This window comes from Anser anser (assembly GCF_964211835.1).
Source record: "Anser anser genome assembly, chromosome: 1".
NCBI lineage: Eukaryota > Metazoa > Chordata > Aves > Anseriformes > Anatidae > Anser > Anser anser.
The window spans coordinates 16,590,684-16,613,436 of record NC_139720.1 but is presented as its reverse complement, the minus strand read 5'-3'; the positions used below and the strand labels follow the sequence as shown (position 1 = coordinate 16,613,436).

The following is a 22,753-nucleotide window of genomic DNA, read 5'->3' as shown; positions in this document are numbered from 1 at the left end:
GATTTTGTACGTCAGATTGGCTACTTGTTCTAACAATCTGACGTACAGAATCTTAAGCAACATACACAGCTTTTAGAAACACACATTTTGTTGGTATTAAACACATAGTTCAGAGGTGCACAGGCTGCGGTTCATGAACTGAACTGGTGAAAAATTAATCTGGATCACTTGTGCTATGTTCTTCACAGCTGCATTTGGAGAGAGTCAGAGAGCAATCAGGAGGAACTGGCTGGATGTGGAGGCAGCCTACTCTCTGCTTCTCTCTTTCCTTGAAGAATCTGTCTATCCCTTTCACACCTTATACCAAAACATACGTTTTCCCAGCCATGTGGTGGGTAATACATTTGATACTGCACGAGCACCATCCCACAGGTGAAGGCTTCTTGCAGCCCCGAGGGGAGGATGACTGCCTCAGCCATGAGAGCATGAGGTTTTCCTGAAGGATATATCCACCGCATGCCCAGAGGTGGATATACATACCTGTTATACGATGGACTGGCCAGCAGTTCACATGTGTCATGTATCAGATCTGCCTAAGCTGAAAGCTTAGCATCATCTTTAAAAGCTCATCTTTAACTCACACAGTAATGATTTGTTGGCTTTAGCAAGAACTACAAACTCACTGTAAAATACAGCTTTGTGTGTTCTGCTACATACTCCCCCTCCAAGAAACTCACGTATTGCAAAGCATTCAATCAGGAAAGTGAATTCCACGGAACAGGAGGTTTTAGTAACCAACTTTTAGAAGCACAGGCTGCTGGTTTTGTTCAATCCATGTCATGTACATGCATAGTAGTGAAAGGGCAGCACAAACAAAAAGAAACACCACCACACACACACACACACACAAAGCTAGAGCATTTGGCTGCACACCACACACACAAGGCTAGACCAATTGGCTGCACATCAGAGTTTAGGATTTATTCACTGATTTTGTAAATACTGCAGATATAATCTTGCCTCTGAAGAGCTGGAGACCCAAATAGGGTATTGAAAATGGTTGTTTCCTCTCTCACCTTATGAAAGAGGAGATGAAAACATGAAAGTTCAGAGGAGATAGCAGAACATTCAATGTTTCGAAAACCACCACATTTTCATCTTGATTAAAAAAATTCTCTTATTTTCTTGAAGAGAACATAGAGGTATCTGGAGTTTGAGATACCACCAAAAAAAAAAAAAAGAAAAAAAAAGGGGATCAGCATGAAGTTGAGAAGGCAGAATGTACCTTTCACAGCCTCCTTATTAAAAAAATGTGTTCATGATTTTTCCCCACTCTCCTTAGCTAAGGATTGCAATGCAGCAGGAGAGTGGGGAAAAATCACTTGCTGCACTGTTGTTGATCACAAGCCATCTCTTTCAGATTCCTCCATAATCATCTCTCAGACTTCATCATTGAGCTTTATGGAAAAGTACTCTCAGTTATACCGAGGACTCTGAAAGCAATCTAGTACTGTACTTTTCAGAGTTAGGACAAGTATACATAAAAGATTTCTTTATGCGTGAAAGACTGTACAGAGTTAAGTTTTCTAATAAATGAAATTAAACTGCCCAGAGAGGCTGTGGAGTCTCTCTTCCTGGAGATATTCAGAAGCCGCCTGGACGTAGTCCTGGGCAGCCTGCTCTGGGTGTCCCTGCTTGGGCAGGGGCTGGAGCAGCCGGCCTCCTGAGGGCCCTGCCAGCCTCAGCCGCCCTGTGATTCTGTGAAACGAAACAAAGAAGTAATTTTAAAGATTACTAGCAGAACAAATGGCACCACCCGGAGAGAGAACATGTTAACTGGTGGCTCACTTTTCCCCCACTGGCTAGCCATGTTTTTTGACAAAGAAGCAGAGTCGCACTTGGTGGCTAAGGCAGCGCTGGGAACAGCCGTGGAAATGCTGGGACGGCTGGGGTGTTCTTCTCTCTAGACGTACCTTTTCACTGCTCCCATGCTGCACATTAACGTGGCAGAAAGCTACCCACATGGCATGGCACATTAACATGGCAGAAAGCAACCCACTTCTTGTTTGGATTACTGCTCTGCAAATTGACTTGACGTAGCTAGTCCAATGCATGCTAGGACGAATGAGGAAAATTGTGACAACGTGAATCAAAGGGGAAATCAGACCACAGCCTTTCAGCAAGAGCAGACTCTTAGACTGGCTTACATGTACCATCAAATAATATCTTAAGCTGTTAAATGTATCTAGGCTGGCTTGGATACATCAATACCTTAAGTTACAAAGTGTTAAATACATTTTCTCCTTAAACTTTTGCCTTGCTGGAAAGAAGGGGTAGCTGATCAACAGTTAAATTATAGGCCTAAACTTATTAATTTTTAATATATTCAGAAAGACAGAACTTTGCAGGATCAACAGAATCTACATTTATTAATGTTTTTATTTTTGTAAATAATTTGCTTAGTGTAGTTTGATAATGCAGTCAGGACTAGGGGAAAAATGTGGTCCTGTAGGGCGACTGCATAGTCTCTGTCAACAGACCCAAATCACCTCCCTGACTGAATGATGCTATGGAGTCTACAGCTCTTGAAATCATTCTCATAAATCCACCCAGAAAAACAGCTCTCACAGTAAATCACTTCCATAATTTAGCTCGGAATACATGACAACAGTAACAAACTAGTTACTGGTTCTACACCCATGAAGTAACCTCACTAGAATTAAAAACTGAGAACCCAAGTTTGGAATGTGTGTATCAGTTGTTACACAGTGATCTTTTCATTAATATTTCTTTTACATTAACCAGACCAGACTGATGATTTACACATGTTCAAAAAAGGCTGTGGTTTAAGCATACCTGTCTGCTGTTATTCTAAACTACTAAAACCAATGTCAGCAGTTGAGCCAGCAAATCTGATGACATACTCCATGTACCAATTGGACTGTCAGAAAATGAAAACAAGTCTTTTGTTTTCCACAGTCATTCTCCCATGCTGATGTTACACACATTTTATTTCAAAAAAGACTCAAGCCCTTCCACAGCTCCATCTCTTAATAATGCCTCACATTTCCCTTTAGAAAGGATAATGTTTTCCGTAAAACCATCTTCATATCAAGAAATCAGCACACTCACTTCTCTTGAATATTTTAATCTGATAAACCTTGTCATTCCCTTGCTATTTGTTAAGTATTGGCTAGATCCTAGAAAAAAAGGCTGCAAAGGACCTCTAACCTATTCTCTAAGATCTCCAATTACAACAATCCAGAAGAAGGATTTGAATCCATTATAATGTCCTAAGAATGCTTCCATCACAGGACTACAGTACAAAAAACCTAACAACTCAGAACTTTAGGAAAAAAATAGAGAGATATACAGTTTTATACATGTCCCAGAAAAACAGTAAAGCATAACAGTAAACTACTGACTGCTATCTAATTAGGACAGTAATTTGTCTTAATCAGGATGCCTGTGATCAAACGATACTCACACAGGGCACTTGGACCCGGTGACTGCTGGAAATCAGCATTCTCTTTAGCTCCCTTTAATGCTCTTTCCTAACAGTGGTTCTGCAAAGCAAAATTAGTTCAACAATTCTTTTGGAATGCCATGTAAATTATATCCACAATGTAAAGTGAGTAAATCTATGGTGCAAAGTTCTCCATGAATTCTGTACCTGGAACCAAGCCTTCAGATGTCACCATTGCCACTCGGTGTTACACAGTAAAAGAACCTCGTTACCCTTTAAACCTAACACTAAAGTAACTCAGCAATACACCAATACCTCAGCACCACACTGCATCTGATGACATCAGATTGTCTGGTGCTAACGCCACCGTAGCACCACCTATACTGACCTTAATCATTGCTCAGCACATCACCGAAACCTCTGCTGGACATTGCATCTCTGCATACAACACTGGGTGCCATGAAGCACCCCCCCATTCCTTTTCCCAAATGCTGGGCGATGACTATCTCATTAGTAGAGAGTACTGCAGACAGTTTATATAAACTTTCATTTTTTTCTAGCCCATCAGCAATACTCCACACTATAGAGACAGAAAAGCTGGCAGTAGTATCATTAAAACGATACATTAAAATGATATTGTCCATCAAATTCAGGTGTCAAATCAAATCAAGGTAGGGCTGATAAAAAAATATCTGAAACTTATTGAGGGATAACGAAATATTTGCTGAAAAAAAAAAAATAAGTACAAATTTCCAAACCTTCTGTTTATGATCAGCTTAAGGTACTGGCAAAAGTCATTTTTTCTCATTAGGAAAATGGACAGAAATGGCAATGGTAAATTCTGCTTAGCACAGCCAAACTAATCTCTGTGCTTAGAATACAGCCCAGATTACCCCCATGTCCAAGCTTGCTCATTTATGGTTGAAGCTCAGATGTCACGAAACAACTCAGTTCACATTCTCTTGAGATATAGGGGGAGTTGCAAAGTGTTTTTACATCTTAAAAAGTCCACTTTTTCCTTCAAAACAAATTTATTTCTACATTTTTGTTAAACATCTTTTGTTGACATTCTGCAAATAACACTATCTAATAAGGTGCCGATTTTTTCTTCCTGTGGAGTAATTTTGTACATCTGCAGGAAAAAAAAAAAAGAACAAGGAAAACATGAAAGCTGTGAAAGGAAGAAAAAAATCTACTGCATACATTAAAAAATATACACACACAGATTTCCCCCTTCCTCCCCTTTTTTACATTAGAAATTCGTATGTTGTCTTGCAGGCTAGATAAAAGTTGGGAGTGAGAAACCAATCAAATTCTGAAACTGCAAGAGACATGGGAAAGCTAAGAAACTAAATGAGAACAGTAGTTTTAGCTCCACATTATATACTACAATTTGTCCAGTTTTGCTTATATGCCTCCCATCATTAATTTGATTGACCTGATCAAGACGATTTAAACTAAACTAAATTTTATCAAGCGGAACTCACATCCTTCGAGATACTTTTCCAGCACATGGTAATCTGGTAAGAGCACAAATCCTCTTAACACAGCTCCTAGCAGCTAATCAACAAATTTTTAGTTAGCTGCCCATGCCGGGACTATTTGTGTTTAAGATTATGAAATGCTTTGGGACTGAAAATTTGTTTACAATTACTTGGGTATTTGCCTGAGAAGACAAGAAGCAAAAGTGTATAAATGGTGGGCAGCAATCTGGAATTCATTTTTATGTTTCAATTTCCTGACAATGTTAAGAATTTGATAACTTAAAATTTGTGATATCAGAGCACGAGGACTACAGCTTTTTTTCCAGAGTAAAAAAGCATTATAAGAAAAAGTTGCACGTAAGACAAGTTTTCAGTCATGTTAAAGAAAAACAAACCCTATGTGAATTATGTAAATTGAGGGGTAAATAGCCCTCAATTATATAATTTATTCCTTTTCTCTACCCCAGTCATCTCTTTTGGTTACATACCTTTTTAACTTTGGCAGTGTCTGTCAGTTGGGAAAGTTCATCTAGAGCAACCTGTTGGCCTTCTACGTGAGATGCTATATCTTCCAGATTTACAGGTTTTTCTCTGTCTACAACCAGAACAATGAGTACTGCTGTGTCACTGTCTGAAATGCCAAACTTTTTAAATGCATCTGAAATCTAAGAAAAGATGAAAAATATCAAAATACTGCAAGTCATTTTCTCACTACATCTAAACAATCTTTTCAGTTACTGGATCAAATAAACCTGAAGTATAAATTAACAAACATTTAATGATAATGGAATTCTGATGAGCTACAAGAGATTACAGAATATTAGTGTTAGTAAAAATAACAGCAACTTCTATTAGTATGCCAGGTAAACTGTTAGATGGATACCTGTATTTAGTCTGGCTGCAGGGATATTAGCAAGCTTCTTTGGCAAAAATGATATTTGATCAATAAATCTTACGTTGTTGTTTGGTGAAAGGCTGAAAATAATTTCTGCGTTGAGAGATCTGGTCTTCATTTTACCTATCGTTTGTAGATGAACTGCTCTGTTGGCTGCCACAAGAACTTGAAAAGGATCTACAATCTGTAAAATACGACATAAGTTAAACAGAAAATCAACATAATATTTTGAACTCTGAAAAAAAATCTGACCAACTAATTTTAATGGCCTGAGTCTGCAGTTGTAAGAGTGAGCAATACAGTGTTCTGCAACTTTTTAGCAATTCTTGTTCTTCCAAAGTGAATGGGATTGCTTACTGAGAGGGACAATGCTTGACGTAAAAATAATGATTACACTCGCTCAGTCAGATTACTGAAATCTTTTGAAAAAGAATCACGTTAATAAATCTTCTATGGGTAAGCTGACAGATTCAAATCTTTTTTTTTCCCTTCTTTTGTGATTACTGCTTTGCTAATTCTAGCAATAACAAAGAATCGGTTCAGAAAGTAGTAAGGAGTTTAAAAGAGAACTAAGGCTCCACACACCACTGATTTTTGGCAAGAGCATTGCACAGCTAGTAATACATTTCGCAGGTGGAGGTAGATTTAAATAACTCCAGGAAATCGGATGCCACGGGAACCAAGAAGACACCCTTTTGTGCCTCTCATCCTTCCCGGGCGGCATGTTTCACACAGAGGAGCCCTCGCACGACGCTGAAGGGACCCGCAGGGGCTGCAGCGGGCGCCAGGCCCGTGCCGGCTCCGACATGGCGCCTGCAGAGGCGCCCCCTGCGGCCCTCCGCACCGCACCCCGCCAGCACCGGGGCTCCGGGGACCCCCTCACCATGGCGGGGTTGAGGAGCGCTCCTTCCACGGCCCCCTCCATGGCTTTCTTTCGCAGTGCGGCCGCGTTTTGCACGCCGTTGAAGAGGAGGAGGGAGACGCTGCGGCCGGGGAACAGCTCCAGCTCCTGCTGCAGCTCCAGCCCCGTCTCACGGGGCGCCTCCATGCCGCCTGCCCTGCCCGAGGCTGGGCGGCCGGGGGGCTGCTGCACGCAGGGCTACGGGACCCTTTCGCCCCGTTCTCACAGCAAACAGAGCCCTCGCTGCATGCACCCGCCTGCGGGTGCTGGTGAAAGGGGAAAAGCCGGCTGCGGCACCCCTAAAAACCCCCGATCCGCCTGCGGCACCCCTCACTCCTTCCTGCACAGCAACTGTAGCCTGCGCATGACTCCTCCTCCTCTTCCTCCTCCTCTTCCTCCGTCCATCCTTCCTTCCTTCTGTCCGTCCTCCCCTCCCCGGAAGGGCAACCCCTTCCCGGCCGGCAGCATGGAGGGCGTGGAGGCGTACGGCTTCTCCGCCGCCATGAGCGGCGCCTTCCTCGTCTCCTCCCTGCTCTTCGCGGCGGTCAACCGCCGCCTGCGGGAGCCCTACATGGACGAGGTCTTCCACGTCCCCCAGGCACAAGCTTACTGCCAAGGCCGCTTCCTGCAGGTGCCCCGGCTCCCTCCTCTCCCCCGGGCTCGGCCGCTCTCCGAGCCCGGCCCGGTTGTTGCCGCGGGTGGGACGAGTGAGGGCGGTGGGACGCGAGGTCATCCCAGAAGGAGATCTTGGGCTAAGAACGCCTGAAGTCCAATAAACGGCCCTTTCTTCTCAGAAACAGTGGTCAGACATTGGGACGGGTTGCCCAGGGAGGTGGTGGAGTCACCGTCCCTGGGGGTGTTCAAGGAGAGGTTGGACGTGGTGCTTAGGGACATGGGTTAGTGGGTGACATTGGCGGTAGGGGGTGGTTGGAGCAGGTGATCTTGGAGGGCTTCTCCAACCACAGTAATTCCCTGACCCACATGATGAAATAGGGCAGGGGTCGGAATTGTGTATCCCAGCCCTGCTGCATGTCTCAGGTCCGGTTGTCGTGTGACAGATCTCTGTCACACATCTTTGACCCCTCTCTCTTTGTCCCCGCTCTCCAGTGGGACCCCATGATCACGACCCTGCCGGGCCTGTACCTGCTGTCCGTCGGCGTGGTGAAACCCGCAGCCTGGCTCTTCGGGTGGACAGGAGCCATCGTGTGCTCCACGGGAATGCTCAGGTTTATCAACCTCCTTTTCAGCGCTGGCAACTTCTACCTGCTGTATTTACTGCTCTTAAAGATCCACCAGAAAAATAAGGTACAGTCAACGTCGGATACTTTTGTGCACTAGTATAAACAATTTCTTGACTGTGTGTGTTTACTTCACTACATATACGAGCTACTGTCAGTTTCAAATAATTTCAGGTACGCCTACCAGTTTGGTTATTCCTTTTCTCTTAAAAAAGTGGTACTTTTTCTCTGTCAGGGTGTGATCCTCTGAAACTTTAGCATTATGTGTAACTATAAGTAGTCCCATTGAAATACACATATAAAATTATTAGATAATAACTCATCTGGTTGGTTAAAATTCTGCACAAAACTTTAACCACTGAATCCTGAATGCAGCCCAGTAAGTTGTGTGTGAACCAAAATGTGTTCTTCAGAAAGATAACACCTTTGATGTCAATATTTAGAACTGGAGAATAATACAAGTTAGGAGGGATCTCATGAGGTCTCTAGCACAACGCAGGCAAGCCCTGAGATCAGACCAGGTTGCTCAGGGTGGGGGCTGGAAAAATCTCCAAGGATGGAGAGTGACTGCACGACCTCACTGGGCTACCTGTTTCACTGACTGACTGGCCTCATGATGGAAAAGGTGGTGGTTTCTTTTTTTCTTTCTTTTTTTTTTTTTTTAAGTCCAGCCTGAACCTCTCATTTCAATTTATACCCATTGTCTCTTGTTCTCCCACCATACACCAGTTGAGGAGTCTGGCTCCATTTACCTCGCTTTACCTTAACCTCCTGATAGGTACTGGTAGGCTGTTGTTCAGGCCCCCCAGAGCCTCTGTTTTCCAGGCTGAACAAGGCCAGCTCCCTCAGCCTCTCTTCCCAGGCCAGATGCTTCAGCCCTTGTCTATCCTGGTAGAACTTGTTCCAGTTTAGTGATTGCTTTTTTGTATCGTGGAGCACAAAACTGGACATGGTATACTAAATGCAGCCTTACAAATATCGAGTAAAAAGGGATAGTCACTTTCCTTGATCTGCTGCTACCCTCTTGTTAAAGCAGCTCAAGAGGTTCTTGCTGTTCCTTTGCTGCCAGTGCATGCTGCTGGCTCATGTTCATCTTGCTGCCTGCTGAGACCCCCAGGTCCCTTTCCAAATAGCAGCAGATCCTCAGCAACTTCATGCTCAACACGTATCATTGTAGGGCGTTCTTTTTTCCCAGACATAGGTATTTACATTTGCCCTTGTTGAATCTTGTAAGATTTCTGTTGCACCCTTTCTCTGGCCTGTGTACGTCACTCTGGGTGGCTGCCCTTCCCTTGGGCATACTGCCAAAGTCCCCACAGGTCAGCATCACCTGCAAACGTGATGAAGTTATTCTCTGTTGTTTCAGATCATTGAGATGTTAAATAGGACAGATCCTAGTATAGGTCTCTGCAATATTCTTCTTACCTTTGGATAGAGTGATCCAGCCAGTGTTTATCTGCTTAGTTGTCCACCTGTCCAGACCATAACAGTCCAACTTGGATACAAGACTATTGTATTTTTAAAATGGTGGAGTATCTGCCACTGTCGTAGGTAAATTGTTACAGTGGTTAATGGCCTATTCAAAAGCTTTTGTCTTAGTGAAAGCTCTTTAGTTTCTCTTTTAACTGTAAGAACATTTTTTCTCGTTCTCTGATAATTCAAGAATTCCTTTACTGTAAAGAAAATTTCCTCTGGTGTGTCTTCTTACAGAAGACTCTTCATGGTTAAGCACAGGATAAAACACAGAATTAGGTCAAATTCAATAAATTGTTTCTTTTTCTGGTACACTGAAGGTTATGTTTGGAGGTGGGAATATAAATATAAGAAAACAAAAGGTTTCTTGCTAGTAGTATAAGCATGAGAAAATGTGCTTGTGTTGTTGCCACTTCTTTGAGCTCTGAGCGTTTTCTGTATTCTCTTTTCTGTATGGTGGTGGCCGTCTGTTTCATCTCACGCTACATCCTTCAGGAACATGCAGCATTTTTAACACCGTGAATTGCATCATGTCACGTAGTGAGTGGCATAACTGGGAGAAGTTTTTAACTGTATGGTCTTCTATTTTCTTTGAAGTTTCTTTTTTAACTTGTGAATTATATTGAAAATAAAAAACAAAAGCTGCACCAAAGATTAGAGACTTGAACTGACCGTTTTGTGTGCTGGCCTCAAAAAATGCAATAGTAAAAGCACAGAATGATGTGTTCTGCTGTCTCACAAACAGAACCTGGTGATGAGTTTGCAGGGACATAAAGCACTGTTTTTTTCCCCCCCTTTTCCTTTGCCCATTATTGTAGCTCTTTTATCCTAGGTATGGGAGCAGTTATACTCCCTCAATAATTTTAATACCACAGATATGTGAACACTTGACTTACGAAAGGAGTTGGTGTATTTTCTTTGCCATATTTTTTATCTCACCAGCAATAACGTGCCATGTTCTCGTTTGTCTTTTACCATTGTATTGTCCAGCACTCTATATTAACATAGCAGGAGCTTAACAAAACTGTAGCGTGTGTGCTTGTGCAGCAATGGAATCGAAGAGCATTAGAGATGCTATATTGTGGTAATTGAATTCTCACAAATAATGTATATATATTTATTGGATGTTACTAATCACATTTTTCTGCTTTTTCTCTAGGCTGTGTCTGGTTTCCAGAGAATTTTGTCTTCATTAACTCTTGCAATATTTCCCACCCTTTATTTTTTTACATTCCTTTATTATACGGACCCGGGATCAGTATTTTTTACTCTCTTTGCATATTTAATGTGCCTTTATGGTAACCATAAAGCTTCAGCTCTGCTTGGATTTTGTGGCTTCATGTTTCGCCAGACAAATATTGTGTGGACAGTTTTTTGTGCTGGAAATGTTGTTGCAGAGAAGCTAAATGAAGCCTGGAAGACAGAGTTACTGAAAAAGAAAGACGAAAAGATCTCTGCCATGAGAGGATCATTTTCAGATCTGATCAGAGTATTGAAGTTTCTTACTGAATATCTTGTATCGCCTAAAAACTTAGTTACACTTGTTGCTTTAACTTGGCCGTATATCATATTAGTAACTGCGTTCTTTGTTTTTGTCTTTGTCAATGGTGGGATAGTTGTTGGTGACAGAAGTAGCCACGAAGCCTGTTTGCACTTTCCTCAGCTGTTCTATTTTCTGTCCTTTACTCTCTTTTTTTCCTTCCCTCATTTACTGACCCCTACTAAAATCAGCAAATTCCTGCTGTCGTTGCGGAAACACCCTCTGCGGTACGGCTTAATCACCGTCATCTCTTTATTCCTGGTTTGGAAATTTACCTACGTTCATAAGTATTTACTAGCAGATAACAGACATTACACGTTCTATGTCTGGAGAAAAATCTTCCAAAGGCATGAACTTGTTAAATATGCGTTAGTTCCAGCCTATGTATTTGCTGGCTGGAGTTTTTTTGATACACTAAAAACAAAACCAGTATTCTGGACCTTAATGTATTTTGTATGTCTATTAGCAGTCACCATTCCTCAAAAGCTGCTAGAATTTCGTTACTTTATTTTGCCATTCTTAATATACAGGCTCAATATTCCATTTCCCTCTCTTTACAGACAACTCCTTGAGTTGGCTTTTTATATTGTTGTGAATGTAGTAGCTTTTTCTCTTTTTCTAAACAAAACATTTCAATGGCCAAATAGTGTGGAAGTCCAGAGGTTTATGTGGTGACTTTTTTTTTTTTTAACCTTCATACCCTTAGGAAAACCCAGTACCATTTCAAGACTGTGGACTCTGGAATGAAGTACTGTGTTTTGCATTATGTATGAACTTTTTTTTCCCCAGTGAGGATTGGGGAAGGAAGGAAGTTGCTTATGTTCTTGGAACTGAATGTGAGGTCTGATATCTCGTAAAGTGAAGGTATTATAAATATTGAATTTCTGAGCTCCTGGAATTAACAAATTCAGTAGGAGAGGAAATTTGAGAACACTTTCCAGTAATTAATGTGAAATACGGGGGATGTTTACAGTCACTTTGCATTATAATATATTCTCTAATGTACTTGAAGATATGACAGTTTATGTTTCAGAGGCTTCTCTTTAAAACAGAGTATCTAAGTGTTTAACCTTCTTGTTACTTCTGGGTGCATGTTTACTCATTGGAACGGGCCGCTTCCATCTACGGCTGCTAAAGGTCAAGGTATGAAACACTGCTAAAGTATAATGTTTTCAAAAACACCTACGTCCCACTGAATTTTCATGAGTTTTTTGTCAATAAACGCTTACATGAGTTTTGCAAACAGAATGTAGGCTCTTTAATGATTAGGACATTTTGAAAATTTTACTTCAAACTGATATTTAGAAAATACGGTGGAAGCTGTATGCATGTACCTTCTTTGGGGGAATAAATGTTATTGTACAACAAAAGATAAATTGCGGTTGATAATGTGGCCTATTAGAAGGGGAGCAATTTATGTGTGTCAGACTGAAATGTGTCGTTACACAGTGGAATGCGGTATAATGAATACCCTTTTAAATAATACGGCTTTTATGGCCTGAAGTTCTGTGCTTGCAGATTTGTATTGAAGTGTAGGATATGAGTACACTCCCAAGTTGAACTCAGTGTTTCTAAGATCTTTGCCATGCAATCTTAAATAAGCATTAATGGCATTACTGAATTGTTCTTTTAAATGTTTTTCTTATATATACAAATCTAATGGAACAAGGGAGTATATATTTTGTTTTACAAAGGTAAAATACAATGTGTATGGTTTTTTTTAAAGCATCTAGTGCATTATCTTCAGAATAAAAGAAGTTTGAGAACTGTAATGGTTCCTGTCAGTAAATGTCTTTAATTAGACTAAAAAATATTTGATCACTTGAAGTTAACAGTTAAGCGGTTTTATAAATATAACTAAATTATGTGCTGGGGAGATCCAAAGCTTCACATACTGTTTAACATCTCTAAGGTCTTTCTTGCCCTGTAATGAAAATACTGCAGTCACATCTCTGCAAACATACTATCTTATTGCCACTCCAGTCACTCTGAAATGGAATTGCACTTCGAAAGGTCAGTACTCACAGCAGTACTGTTATTTTTTTTTTTCTTTATAGTATACAGATCAATGTTCTGACTCTGAGCCCTTCTCTGTACTAACGCCATGAAGAGTGTGCTTGGCTCGGATTCTCCTGTCCACCGTCTTTGCAACCCTGTTTCTTCTAAGGAAACCTTAAAGCTACTCAATGAGTAGGTTTATTTATATTGTGTTTGAAACATTTGCTAGGTCACTGCTTTCTTTTTGCCCTGTTGCCAGTATGGTAATTTGTTGACAACGTGTGTACAATAGGGAAAGCAATTTTCCATCACTCCCTATTTGGCTTTATATCAAGTTGACAGGCCAAGAGAAGCCTGAATTGGCTTGCTTTTCAAGCATCCAGCATGGTTCTTGCAGAAGCCAGGATGCTGTGCACTGATTTTATTGTGATGGATTTTGAGGGGAAGTCTTGCATGCCTTCTGCATCCAGTTTTGTTTTTCTGTAACATTACAAAAATGTAAACAAGGTAAAGAGCATATGCATGTTTCAGTGCAACTGCATTTGTGTCCTCAGCTTGTAGTACTGAATGAGTTGGAAGGGTAACGTGGGAAGTGATGTGGCCCTGGATTAAATTTTGACCTGCCTTCCAGATCTCTTTATTTTTAAATTTTTTTTTTTTTTGGCTTGTGTAGAGGAGCTGTTGTTCATCCCCTTGACAAAATGAAAACATTCCTGTACTTCTGTAGGGCATGGCTGTTTTATTTTGTCCATGATGTGTATCAGTGTTGGTATTTGAATGCCTTAAATTATCAACACTGTTAATGATGAGAGTGCTTATGCTTCATACTTACCCTCAACTGAGATAGCAGCCATGTTTCCAGTGAAAAGAAATGAGTTGAGATGAATACTATTTAATGCAACTATACATTTCTTTCATAAAGAAAAGTGAATGCAAAAGGCCCACAAAATATAGAGCACAATGCCTTTCTAATAACCATGTTACAAGATACTAGAAAAATTATATAGAGAGAGGTTTCTGTGAGCTGTTTTACTAATTTATTTGCTTTTTAAGAATATTATAAGACAGCATAACATTTTGTCATGGGATTTATCAGTGTACTTATATTTTGATTTAACTGTACAATTCTTAATGTTTTTTGCTAAGTTAAATCAGGCTGAGTTGAAATAAGTTTTCATAAATAGTAAAATCCATGAATTATTAAAACATGAAAGGATAAATTTGTTTTTGGAGTAAAGCTGTATTTTCACTTTTGCTGATAAGCCAGAGGGACTCTACAAGTAACATTCAACGTTAGTCTGATTCAGTTTCATAAATCAAGATGGTTGTAATTACATCACGATTAATGACAAAGAAAGTGTTTCCTAGACATTTCACAAATATCAGTAGCAGTGGCAGTTTTAAAATCTAGATATAAGAATTAGTTTAACATACTGTGATAATCTTGGAGCATCTCTCTTTTGGAAAATTCATCTTAGTATTTTGCTTTTGAAATATTTCCTTTGTAGCTGTTTGTAATGCATGACCTATTCGTTGTAAAGACATGCAGAAAGGGCTGTGTTTATCCTGGTTTTGTTGCCATGGTCTTCTAGCTTCAGGAGGAATTACTTCTGGTTAATTCCTGCGCTGGTGTAAATTGGCAATGAAATTACTTCCAACAGCATTAAAACAATTATTACTGTAAATTTTATTAATCGGCTATCCATTTAGAGAAAAAAGCTGCAGTAATTTGTTGAAATGTTATGTCTGAGATTAAAAAAAAATGTAGCTAACAATTTTATAATTGCTGTTGACAAATAAAGGCTCAGGTTCAGTTTTTCTGAGACAGAAAGAAGGTGATTTTTCAATAATTCTCACAAGAACCCAAGCACAGAACTGAACAGCCACAGTGTGGCTGAATTGTTTTGAGGTGAAAAATACAAGAAAAGTAATTGAAAACTTTTGAAGTTACATATAGGTGGTTATTTGGGAAGGTAGGTAGATTGTTTGTAAAGTTCATAATCTGTATTTTCTGTTATTTGTGAGTATTCTGTGTTGGTTTTGTTCCTCTAAAGTCCTTTGACAACATGTTTGTGTTCAAAATTAGTATGAATTTTACACCAAAAGCAACATGTGCATGCTGAAATATTTTTTTTACCTATTACTTTGATTGCAAGTAGGTAAACTAGATGGTTTACTTCTGTTAAAAATACTGTAGGAAAAAGTCTTCTGTAGTCTAGATGCAGACTGTTGATTTTTGTTTTGTTAATGCTGGTTTGCATTTTTTCACAAGGTGGCAGCCTTGTGCCGTCCTGTTGGGGTGACCAACTGCTTAATGTCATGCTGCTTGAAATCACAGCATCAGGTTTTTTTAGCCTATTTCCTGAGAATTAGAAAACTTCGAGTTCTGTCATGGCTGATTGCTTGTTTCAGTAACTAGTTTAGCTAAAATGTCCTTGTTTTTAATTATCAATTTAGAGTGTATAAGTTTTAGAAGAAGCACTGGTTTTGCTCATGTTTAAAATGTATTTGATGTTTTTATTTATTTATCGAGTTTTCGTGTCTGGTCTTAGAGAACAAAATGAAACTTAAAAGCTTTCTGTTGACGTGATGTCAGTATCTTAAACAATATAGTTACTTAGAAAGTTAGACAGATTTCCTTCTGCTATTTTATTACTGCCTTTCACAGATTCTTATTTTCTTCACGTGGTCTATTCATTGCCATTTAAAATTAAAAAAAAAAAATAAATTGGAGGACAAACTGAGGAAAGCAAAGTAATTATACTTTTGCGACTGACACGTGGTGATTTTCTGAAATATTCGCTCTTTTTGTTAGATGATGCACATATGAAACACAAATGTTCAAATATCTGTTAGCCCTGTAGTAGCTGACACGCTGCATTTTAAATGCATCATCTGCATTTTGTGTCATGAAAAAGTCTATAGCCAGAGTCCATGAAAATAACTGCTTCCAATTACGTCAAATTCTTTGTTTCTATTCACTGCCCTGTTTTTTTTTTCCTTTCCTTAAAAAAAACTTTGCTTTCCTTGTTGGATTGGATATGCTTTTTATTTTTGAGTCAGTGACATTTGTATGCCAGCTGAGACGTCTTTTATAGAAAAAAAAAAATCCCCCTTAAAAGTATGCTTTAGATGAATCCAGAGAATTGGTTTTTACTAGCAAACATCATTTTGCAGACAAAAGGAATCTCTCCATGAGACAGAAATGCTAACCTAGCCAGCAACGTGTAGCTAAAATGTCCTCAATTTGCGAGTTTTTGTCACTGGGCTTTGTGCTTACTCTCAGAGTGTGCTCAGGACCTCATGCTGTTCCTTAGCTCCAGGGAAAGCTGGAATTTCAGGAGCAGGGAGCAAAAGGGAAAGGATTGGTATAGACGATTGCTGTTGCAACACTACCAGCAGCAGAAATGGATGCGATGCTCTGGGGCAGTGCTGCATTTAGCAGTGCTCTGTAGCTTGGTTTTATGTGTGTGGTGGTAAGGGAGAGGGGTTTGCCATACCCGAGGGAAAATGTCTTCTCCAGCTGGAAGGAGAGGCTGCTTGTTGCTGGCCTGATCACTGCTAGAACGATCTTGCTAAATTTGGGAATTAACTGGTTTATCAAATGATATTTCTGGTACTTCAGTGTGGATCTATAACCTGTCCTTAATGTTTTCAAGAAATGTTGTGAGCCTACTTGAATTGCACCTCTGTGTCAGTAGTGGGGAAGGCGTTGCTTTTGTTTTCAGAGCGTTCGTTGGCCAGATACTCTGCTGTTTTTATTAAGCAACAATTGTCGTATCTTAAAAATTAAACACTTTGAAAACAGTCTTTGCATGTGCTTTATTTCCTGGTTCTACGTAGATGTAAATTAATACACAGTGCATTTGACTGGAATCGGTATGAATTGGTATTAGCGGTAGCAGTATGTCTTTTCAGAGATGTAATTGCAGAAGTTCGTGTCCTTAGCTACCTTCAGATCTTCTCTAACGAGATTAAGTTTCCGTGTTTTCATATCAACTGTCCTAGAAGTATTGTCATAGAAATAATCTTGTGCATACACAGTGCAAAAGGAATGTTTATGGTGATTATTGCTGACAAGAGTCTCTAATTTTAGGGCACTGCTTCAGACCTGCACATTTCAGACACGTAAATCGTGCTGCATTTTCCTGGGTTCCCATCGAATCTCAAACAAAACATTGCCTGGTTGAATTGGAATCTAAATGACAAGCTCGAAAAGAACAAAGGAGAGACGCCCAGGAATATTACTGATTTCAGAGAGAGCATTTTGCCCTCTGGGTCAGTGCTGAGCAAATGCCACAGCTTTGGTGGTGGGTGGGAGGAAGCACTTCAAAACGGTAGTGCTGGCGAGGAGCAGCATGCCTGGTTTTTATCCAACATTTTCTTTGTTTCATATAGGATTCCTTACCCTGTGCACTTGTGCACTGTCATAACACCGTATGCTTCTCATTACCAAGGGGATTATTTTATGGCAGTGGTCAACTGAGATAGCTGTGAAGGTGGGAATTCATCTGCCAGGCGTCTTGTCAAAGCTACCTGCTGCTGGGACCTACTTTCCAGAGCCCGGTGTGTTTTGGCAGTGTATTGTGAGCAGGGGGGGGCCCACAGCCAGCATTTAAGCCAGAATGACCAATGTTTGAGCTGATTTCCCTGGCAACCATTCTGCTGGCTAAATGTGAAAACTTTCAGCTCAATGTGAAATGTTAGTGTGCTTTTAAAGTCTCAAGAAATTTTGGGGAATAACGTCCCCTCTCCGGTTCCAGTCTCACAGAAGAAGAACCAGCAACATGCCAAAGGAAAAGGAATTTATTTGCTGATTATTACTATAATCAGCATATAGTTGGATGTGTCTGTGCTAAAAATATACTGGTACAGATTTGCTTCAACAACAGTGAGTTCAATTAATTATCACTAAGTTGGAAACATTTTCAGCATTCTTTTCTGAAATGGGGAAGAACGATAGCTCATTGCTTAAAAGCCAAAAGAAAATAATAACTTGCACTTTCCTAAAGAATTAAGAAGAAATAATGTTTGGGATTTTGGGGCTGTCTGATGTCTGGAGGGATCTTTAAGTTTGCCTTCAAGAGAAATACGATTAATTTTCTTCCTCCCTCCTTTGCTGCTTGTATAATATGCGCTGCTTAAATTTTGGAGGGGGCGGTGGAGGAGGCAGCGTTGTAATGGCCTAATCCAGCTGATGCATGGCAGTAGGCCATCGAACTTCATCCAGCAACTTCCACTGAGAGGGAATTAGCTTCCAAATTACGTGAGTCCCGTAGAGTTTAATATCTTGTGGCTGAAATGGAGCACATCTTCTGAAAACACACTCTATTTAAAGCCATCAAGTAGTGATGAATTTGCTATACCCTTTGACAAGCTTTTTCAAAGATATAATTTTTACTAGTAAAAAAAAAAAAAAACATTTTTTTTTTTTATGCTTCTACATGCAGATCACAACCCACCAATGTCTTAACCTACTGACCCACAAAAACGTGAGGACTCTTGCCTTCCAGATAGTTTTTCCTCTGGCTTTGTGTTTTTTTTCTCATTTTTTTTTCTTCCCAGCATGTGAATATGGTCACCAGAATCGATGACAGAACAACACTTTTGAGCTCTTCTGTTTTTCTTTCTATTTTCTTCTTTTTGTTGTTGTTGTTGTTTTGTTTTGTATGGAAGCAGCACCATCAACCTAGGCATACATACATACAGCTTGCTCTGCTTAGCCAAGGCAAGCTCCATGGCACCTTGTATGGATACCCTTAGTTTGAACAGTGTGCTGATTATCTCGTAGGTGAAGCATTGCTTTTGGACTTCTAAGGTCATGGTAATGGAAAAATACCAAAAAATACAACATAAACCTGCTAACAAGTCCCATAACAACTGCTTTGCTGTGGCTAGAGAAAGGGGAACAGCATGTGCGGTTTGGCCAAGCAGCTAATGATTTGGCTGTTTCCTCTCCCCTAGAACTCCTTAAATGCTTAGGGAGGAAAATTGGGTAGACTGTCTTCTGTCTTGGTCTCTAGAGCCAGGGCTACCTTGAGTAGCTTGCTGTTATATTGAGAAGTTTCTTATATTTGCCTTGAGATATGATTTCTTTGTGGAATTTGAGCACATCGTTTTTTGTTTTCTGTCCGGTTTGAAGTAGTGATATCTAGATGATGACGATGGGGTGGCTCTGGAAGACTACCTTTCCTTTTCCTTAGGTTGATTAAATCAAATTGCAATTGCCCTAATGGTGCTATAACTACTCTTTAACCATAGAGCCAGTCCGCTTGAGGGTTTATGGCTTAGTTTTATTCATTTTAACTTGGCAAGAAACCTTTGATTTCTAAAACCAAATTAACTCCACTGCCACCAAAACTGGTGGGCACATTCCTCTTGCGTTTTCAAATCCTAGCTTTATAATTAAAACTTTGTGAATAGGGAGCCTTTCTGTAAAATAAATGTCAATCTTGCCAGCAATTAAGGCTTCTATAAACCTTGGCATACAATTATGGCACAGATCAGTTAATGTAAGTTGTTTGTGACTGAATCTGAGTCAAAGATGTTAAACACTTGCAAAGATTCCAACTTGCTATTTAAGTCATACATAAATAAGGACTTGATGCTCTTGAATTTTCTTGCCCATCATTTTGCCAGAGAGTAAGCAAACAAACAAGAAAAAGCTTTAAAGTCAGCTATAAAATCTTGATAGTCTGCAGTTACTCGGGAAAAAAATAGCATGTCAAAATCAGCTGGTAGTCAACACCTTTCTTTCTGTAAGCAGCACTAAAAGATTTCTGGTAGTTTTTGCTGTGATGGATCTCAGGATAAATGTTCTTCAGCCCTTTTTGTGTTTTATTTCTGTGGGACCCTCTTTCCTGTATTTGGCTTTATTAGCTCTTAGATGAAAACCTGATTTGGGGGTCTTTTTAACTAAGGTAAAGGAGAGTATATATTTACATAAGTGAGTGAGTGGTTCTGCACATATTTTTAACAAGGAACTTGCAGTCTATAGCATCAGCATCTGTGGTAAAATGTTTAATTACATGACACCAAGGTAGTTATTCAAAGTTGCAAGGAACATTGAGAAAGATCCCTACTCCTGCTTTTGCAATGCTGTTGCAATGTTAATGCCAGAGTTAGAAACGGACCTATACACTGTAATCGAAATGCAGGCAATGGCACTTGTTGACAGCGTACATTCAAAACTTTATTTTCTCATTAAATCTAACATAAAGTAAGCAGAATAATTGGGAATCAGATTTAACCTTTAATGTTACTCTGAAAGTGTATGGATATTGACAATTTTTTGTGTGCTTTGAACATATACTTCTCAGGCAGAGTTGAGGAAGATAATTACAATCTAACTCTCTTTTCCATTACTCACACACTAAGTTAATTGAAATTGTTATAAGTACAACTTCATGAGATGGATCTATTTTCATTTCAATACTGCATTCTCCAAGGACACTATCTAGAGGATCTAAATCAACAGGAACTTGCACACTAAAGAAATAATAATGCCTTCTTCAAACACTTCAGCCGCATACTCTCAATCTTACAAACTGAAAAAGCAGTCATGAAGACCTTGAAGATTTTTGGATTTGGTATATTTAGTAAAATACATAATGATACAAAAAATGAAGTAAAACAGCAGTGACTACTTTTTTATGCAAAGCTACCATTTAATATTTACAACAATCAGATAATATAGGGAAATAAGCTGAAAAGACTTTTTTGTAACAGTTTTTCTATTGTCAGCGCTGATAAGGTAGAAAACAGATGTGCATCGAATCTAAAAATAGGACCTAATTGTGCAGGTGCACATCAACATTCATATGGGCCTAAATACCTTAACAAATCTGATCTTTTTCTTTGAACCTCCATTAGGACTTCTGTATTTTGATAACAAATAAGAGAACAAACTGAGGGCTGTGCCTTGTGGTCCCATGGAGGAGAAGAAAGATGAAAATAATCCTGCGTATGTCTGCAGGGAGCTTGGGCCAGGAATACATTCCACAGTAATGGCAACCCCACTTCACCCTGGCCCCTTCAGCATCCAGTTTCATCCCTCCGTAGGATGAACCCATTCCTCCCATCGCAGGCCATCCCTCTTCCCACCTCAGGCCAGCTTTGCCTGACCCAAGGACCCTTCATTCCTGCCATCCACCTTCAGCAACCGAGCAAATCCCTGCACTTTTTATCACCTTGAGCAGATCTCCCCAGGCCTTCCATTCCTGGCTTCCACTCTGTGAACTTCGGAAGTCCCCAGTTCTCTTTCTCATTCATAAATGCCCCTCTTCTGGAGATCCCCATCTCTCTTGCCCTGTCTCTCCACATCTTAGTTTCTACACCTCCCACAGCTGCTCAACCGTTCTTCCTTTGGTGCACCTTTCTCTTCTTCACATGCCAAAGACCATCTGCAGTCGTACTGACTTCGTACTGACTGCCTGGCAAGCTGAGGCCGTCCCCTTTCCTCATTTTTGCTGCTGAAAAACAGAATCATTGCTTGTTCTGGCAAGGACGTCAAGAAATCTAACCGTAGGCTGTACTTATCATCAGCGTGGTGGGATGGCACCTTGATAGGAAAAGACTTGCCTGGGGAAAGAAGGAGTGCGTGATGATCCTTCCTAGCTGTCGGAAGCAAAATTTGCAGAGGGGGACATTTCTGGTCTTGATTTTCACAGCTGTGGTAAGGCCTCTCCAGATGGTTGCGCCATTTTACCTGGGAGGAGCTGACAGCCCTGTTGCATTGTCTTAAGATGGCAGCTACACAGTGACCGAGCTCAGCAGACTGCATTGCTCCACCCTCAACAAGTGTTACAGACAGCCCCGAAATTACCTGCCGCTTGTTAGCCCAGGCCCTTAGGCTTCCTCATCTGAGGTGTTGTGGTGTCCCAATCTGCTCATCCTGGAGATGTGTAGCTCTTGAGCAACCCCAAATCCAGGGGCTGCATTTCAATGGTTTCAGAACTTGCTAATGACTCTGACTGGATCTAGTATAAAATGTGTCACTAAACCACCTCTGGAAGATGTTTTCAAAGACACAAATACATACCTGCCAGTCACAAGCACTGCAATATTATGATTCAAGCTCCAGAAGTCCTGTGGCTTAAAATTAAAGGAAAGGACAATTTCTGTCAGGTGTTCTTAATCTCTTAGACTCAGAGATTCACTAAATGTAGTTTTGTTAAAAGTGGCATGGATATGGAAAACTGAAGTATGCCAGATGACCTTGTAACACTTTTTCAGTGGTGTTCTTTTTTGTTATGTGCAGCGTCCCACCGGAGGTAGTTGAGACAGAATGAGATAATGCACAGAAGGATATTTCTTCACTAGAAATATGCCTACAGAATAAAATTCACTTTTCATTGCTCTCCATGCACATGTATCCCTGTAAAAGATTAAAAAAACTTACTTTTTTTTTTCTTTTTTTCTTTTTTTTTTCTGGTGAGACAGATTCTCTCGGTGGCCCATTATAGTTTGATGTTCTTCAAAATGCATGAGTGCAGCTGCTGTTACTGGATAAGTGGCATTTGGAAATGTCTTTTTTTCTTTCATTTCTAGTTGCTTTCTTCTTTTTGCATTTCATCTGTGATATGTGGCAAACTAGTCTCGTTGTCTTTCCTCTTACTGGAGAAGGATAATTTTTCCAATTTTGTGTTACCTTTTATTTTTTCCTACATCTTACGGCAAAAAAAATGTTTTACTATAAAGTGAAGATAAGAGTTAATTAGGTAGAACTGTGTTGTTCTCTCATTCCTTTTTTATTTATTTATTTTTAATTTGCAATATTTAAAATCTGTTTAGGATACACATAACCCAACAAAGAGTTA

General features: G+C 40.0%; 1 protein-coding gene across 4 annotated transcripts in view; it reads left to right on the top strand.

Moving 5' to 3' along the window:
* Positions 1–6,669: 6,669 nt before the first annotated feature.
* ALG10 (ALG10 alpha-1,2-glucosyltransferase) overlaps positions 6,670–22,753 on the top strand; it is a gene marked incomplete at its 5' end in the record, with an annotated part of 28,048 nt that continues 11,964 nt past the window's right edge. The window contains 4 exons of one of the 4 annotated variants that reach the window (XR_014582961.1): positions 6,670–7,317; positions 7,794–7,991; positions 10,557–12,080; positions 12,995–16,745. Coding sequence is in view for 3 of the 4 variants with exons in the window: in XM_083832571.1 (XP_083688697.1) it covers positions 6,670–7,317; positions 7,794–7,991; positions 10,557–11,612 (1,902 nt within the window). The other 3 variants (XM_083832571.1, XM_083832573.1, XM_083832572.1) reach the window with 3 other exon arrangements.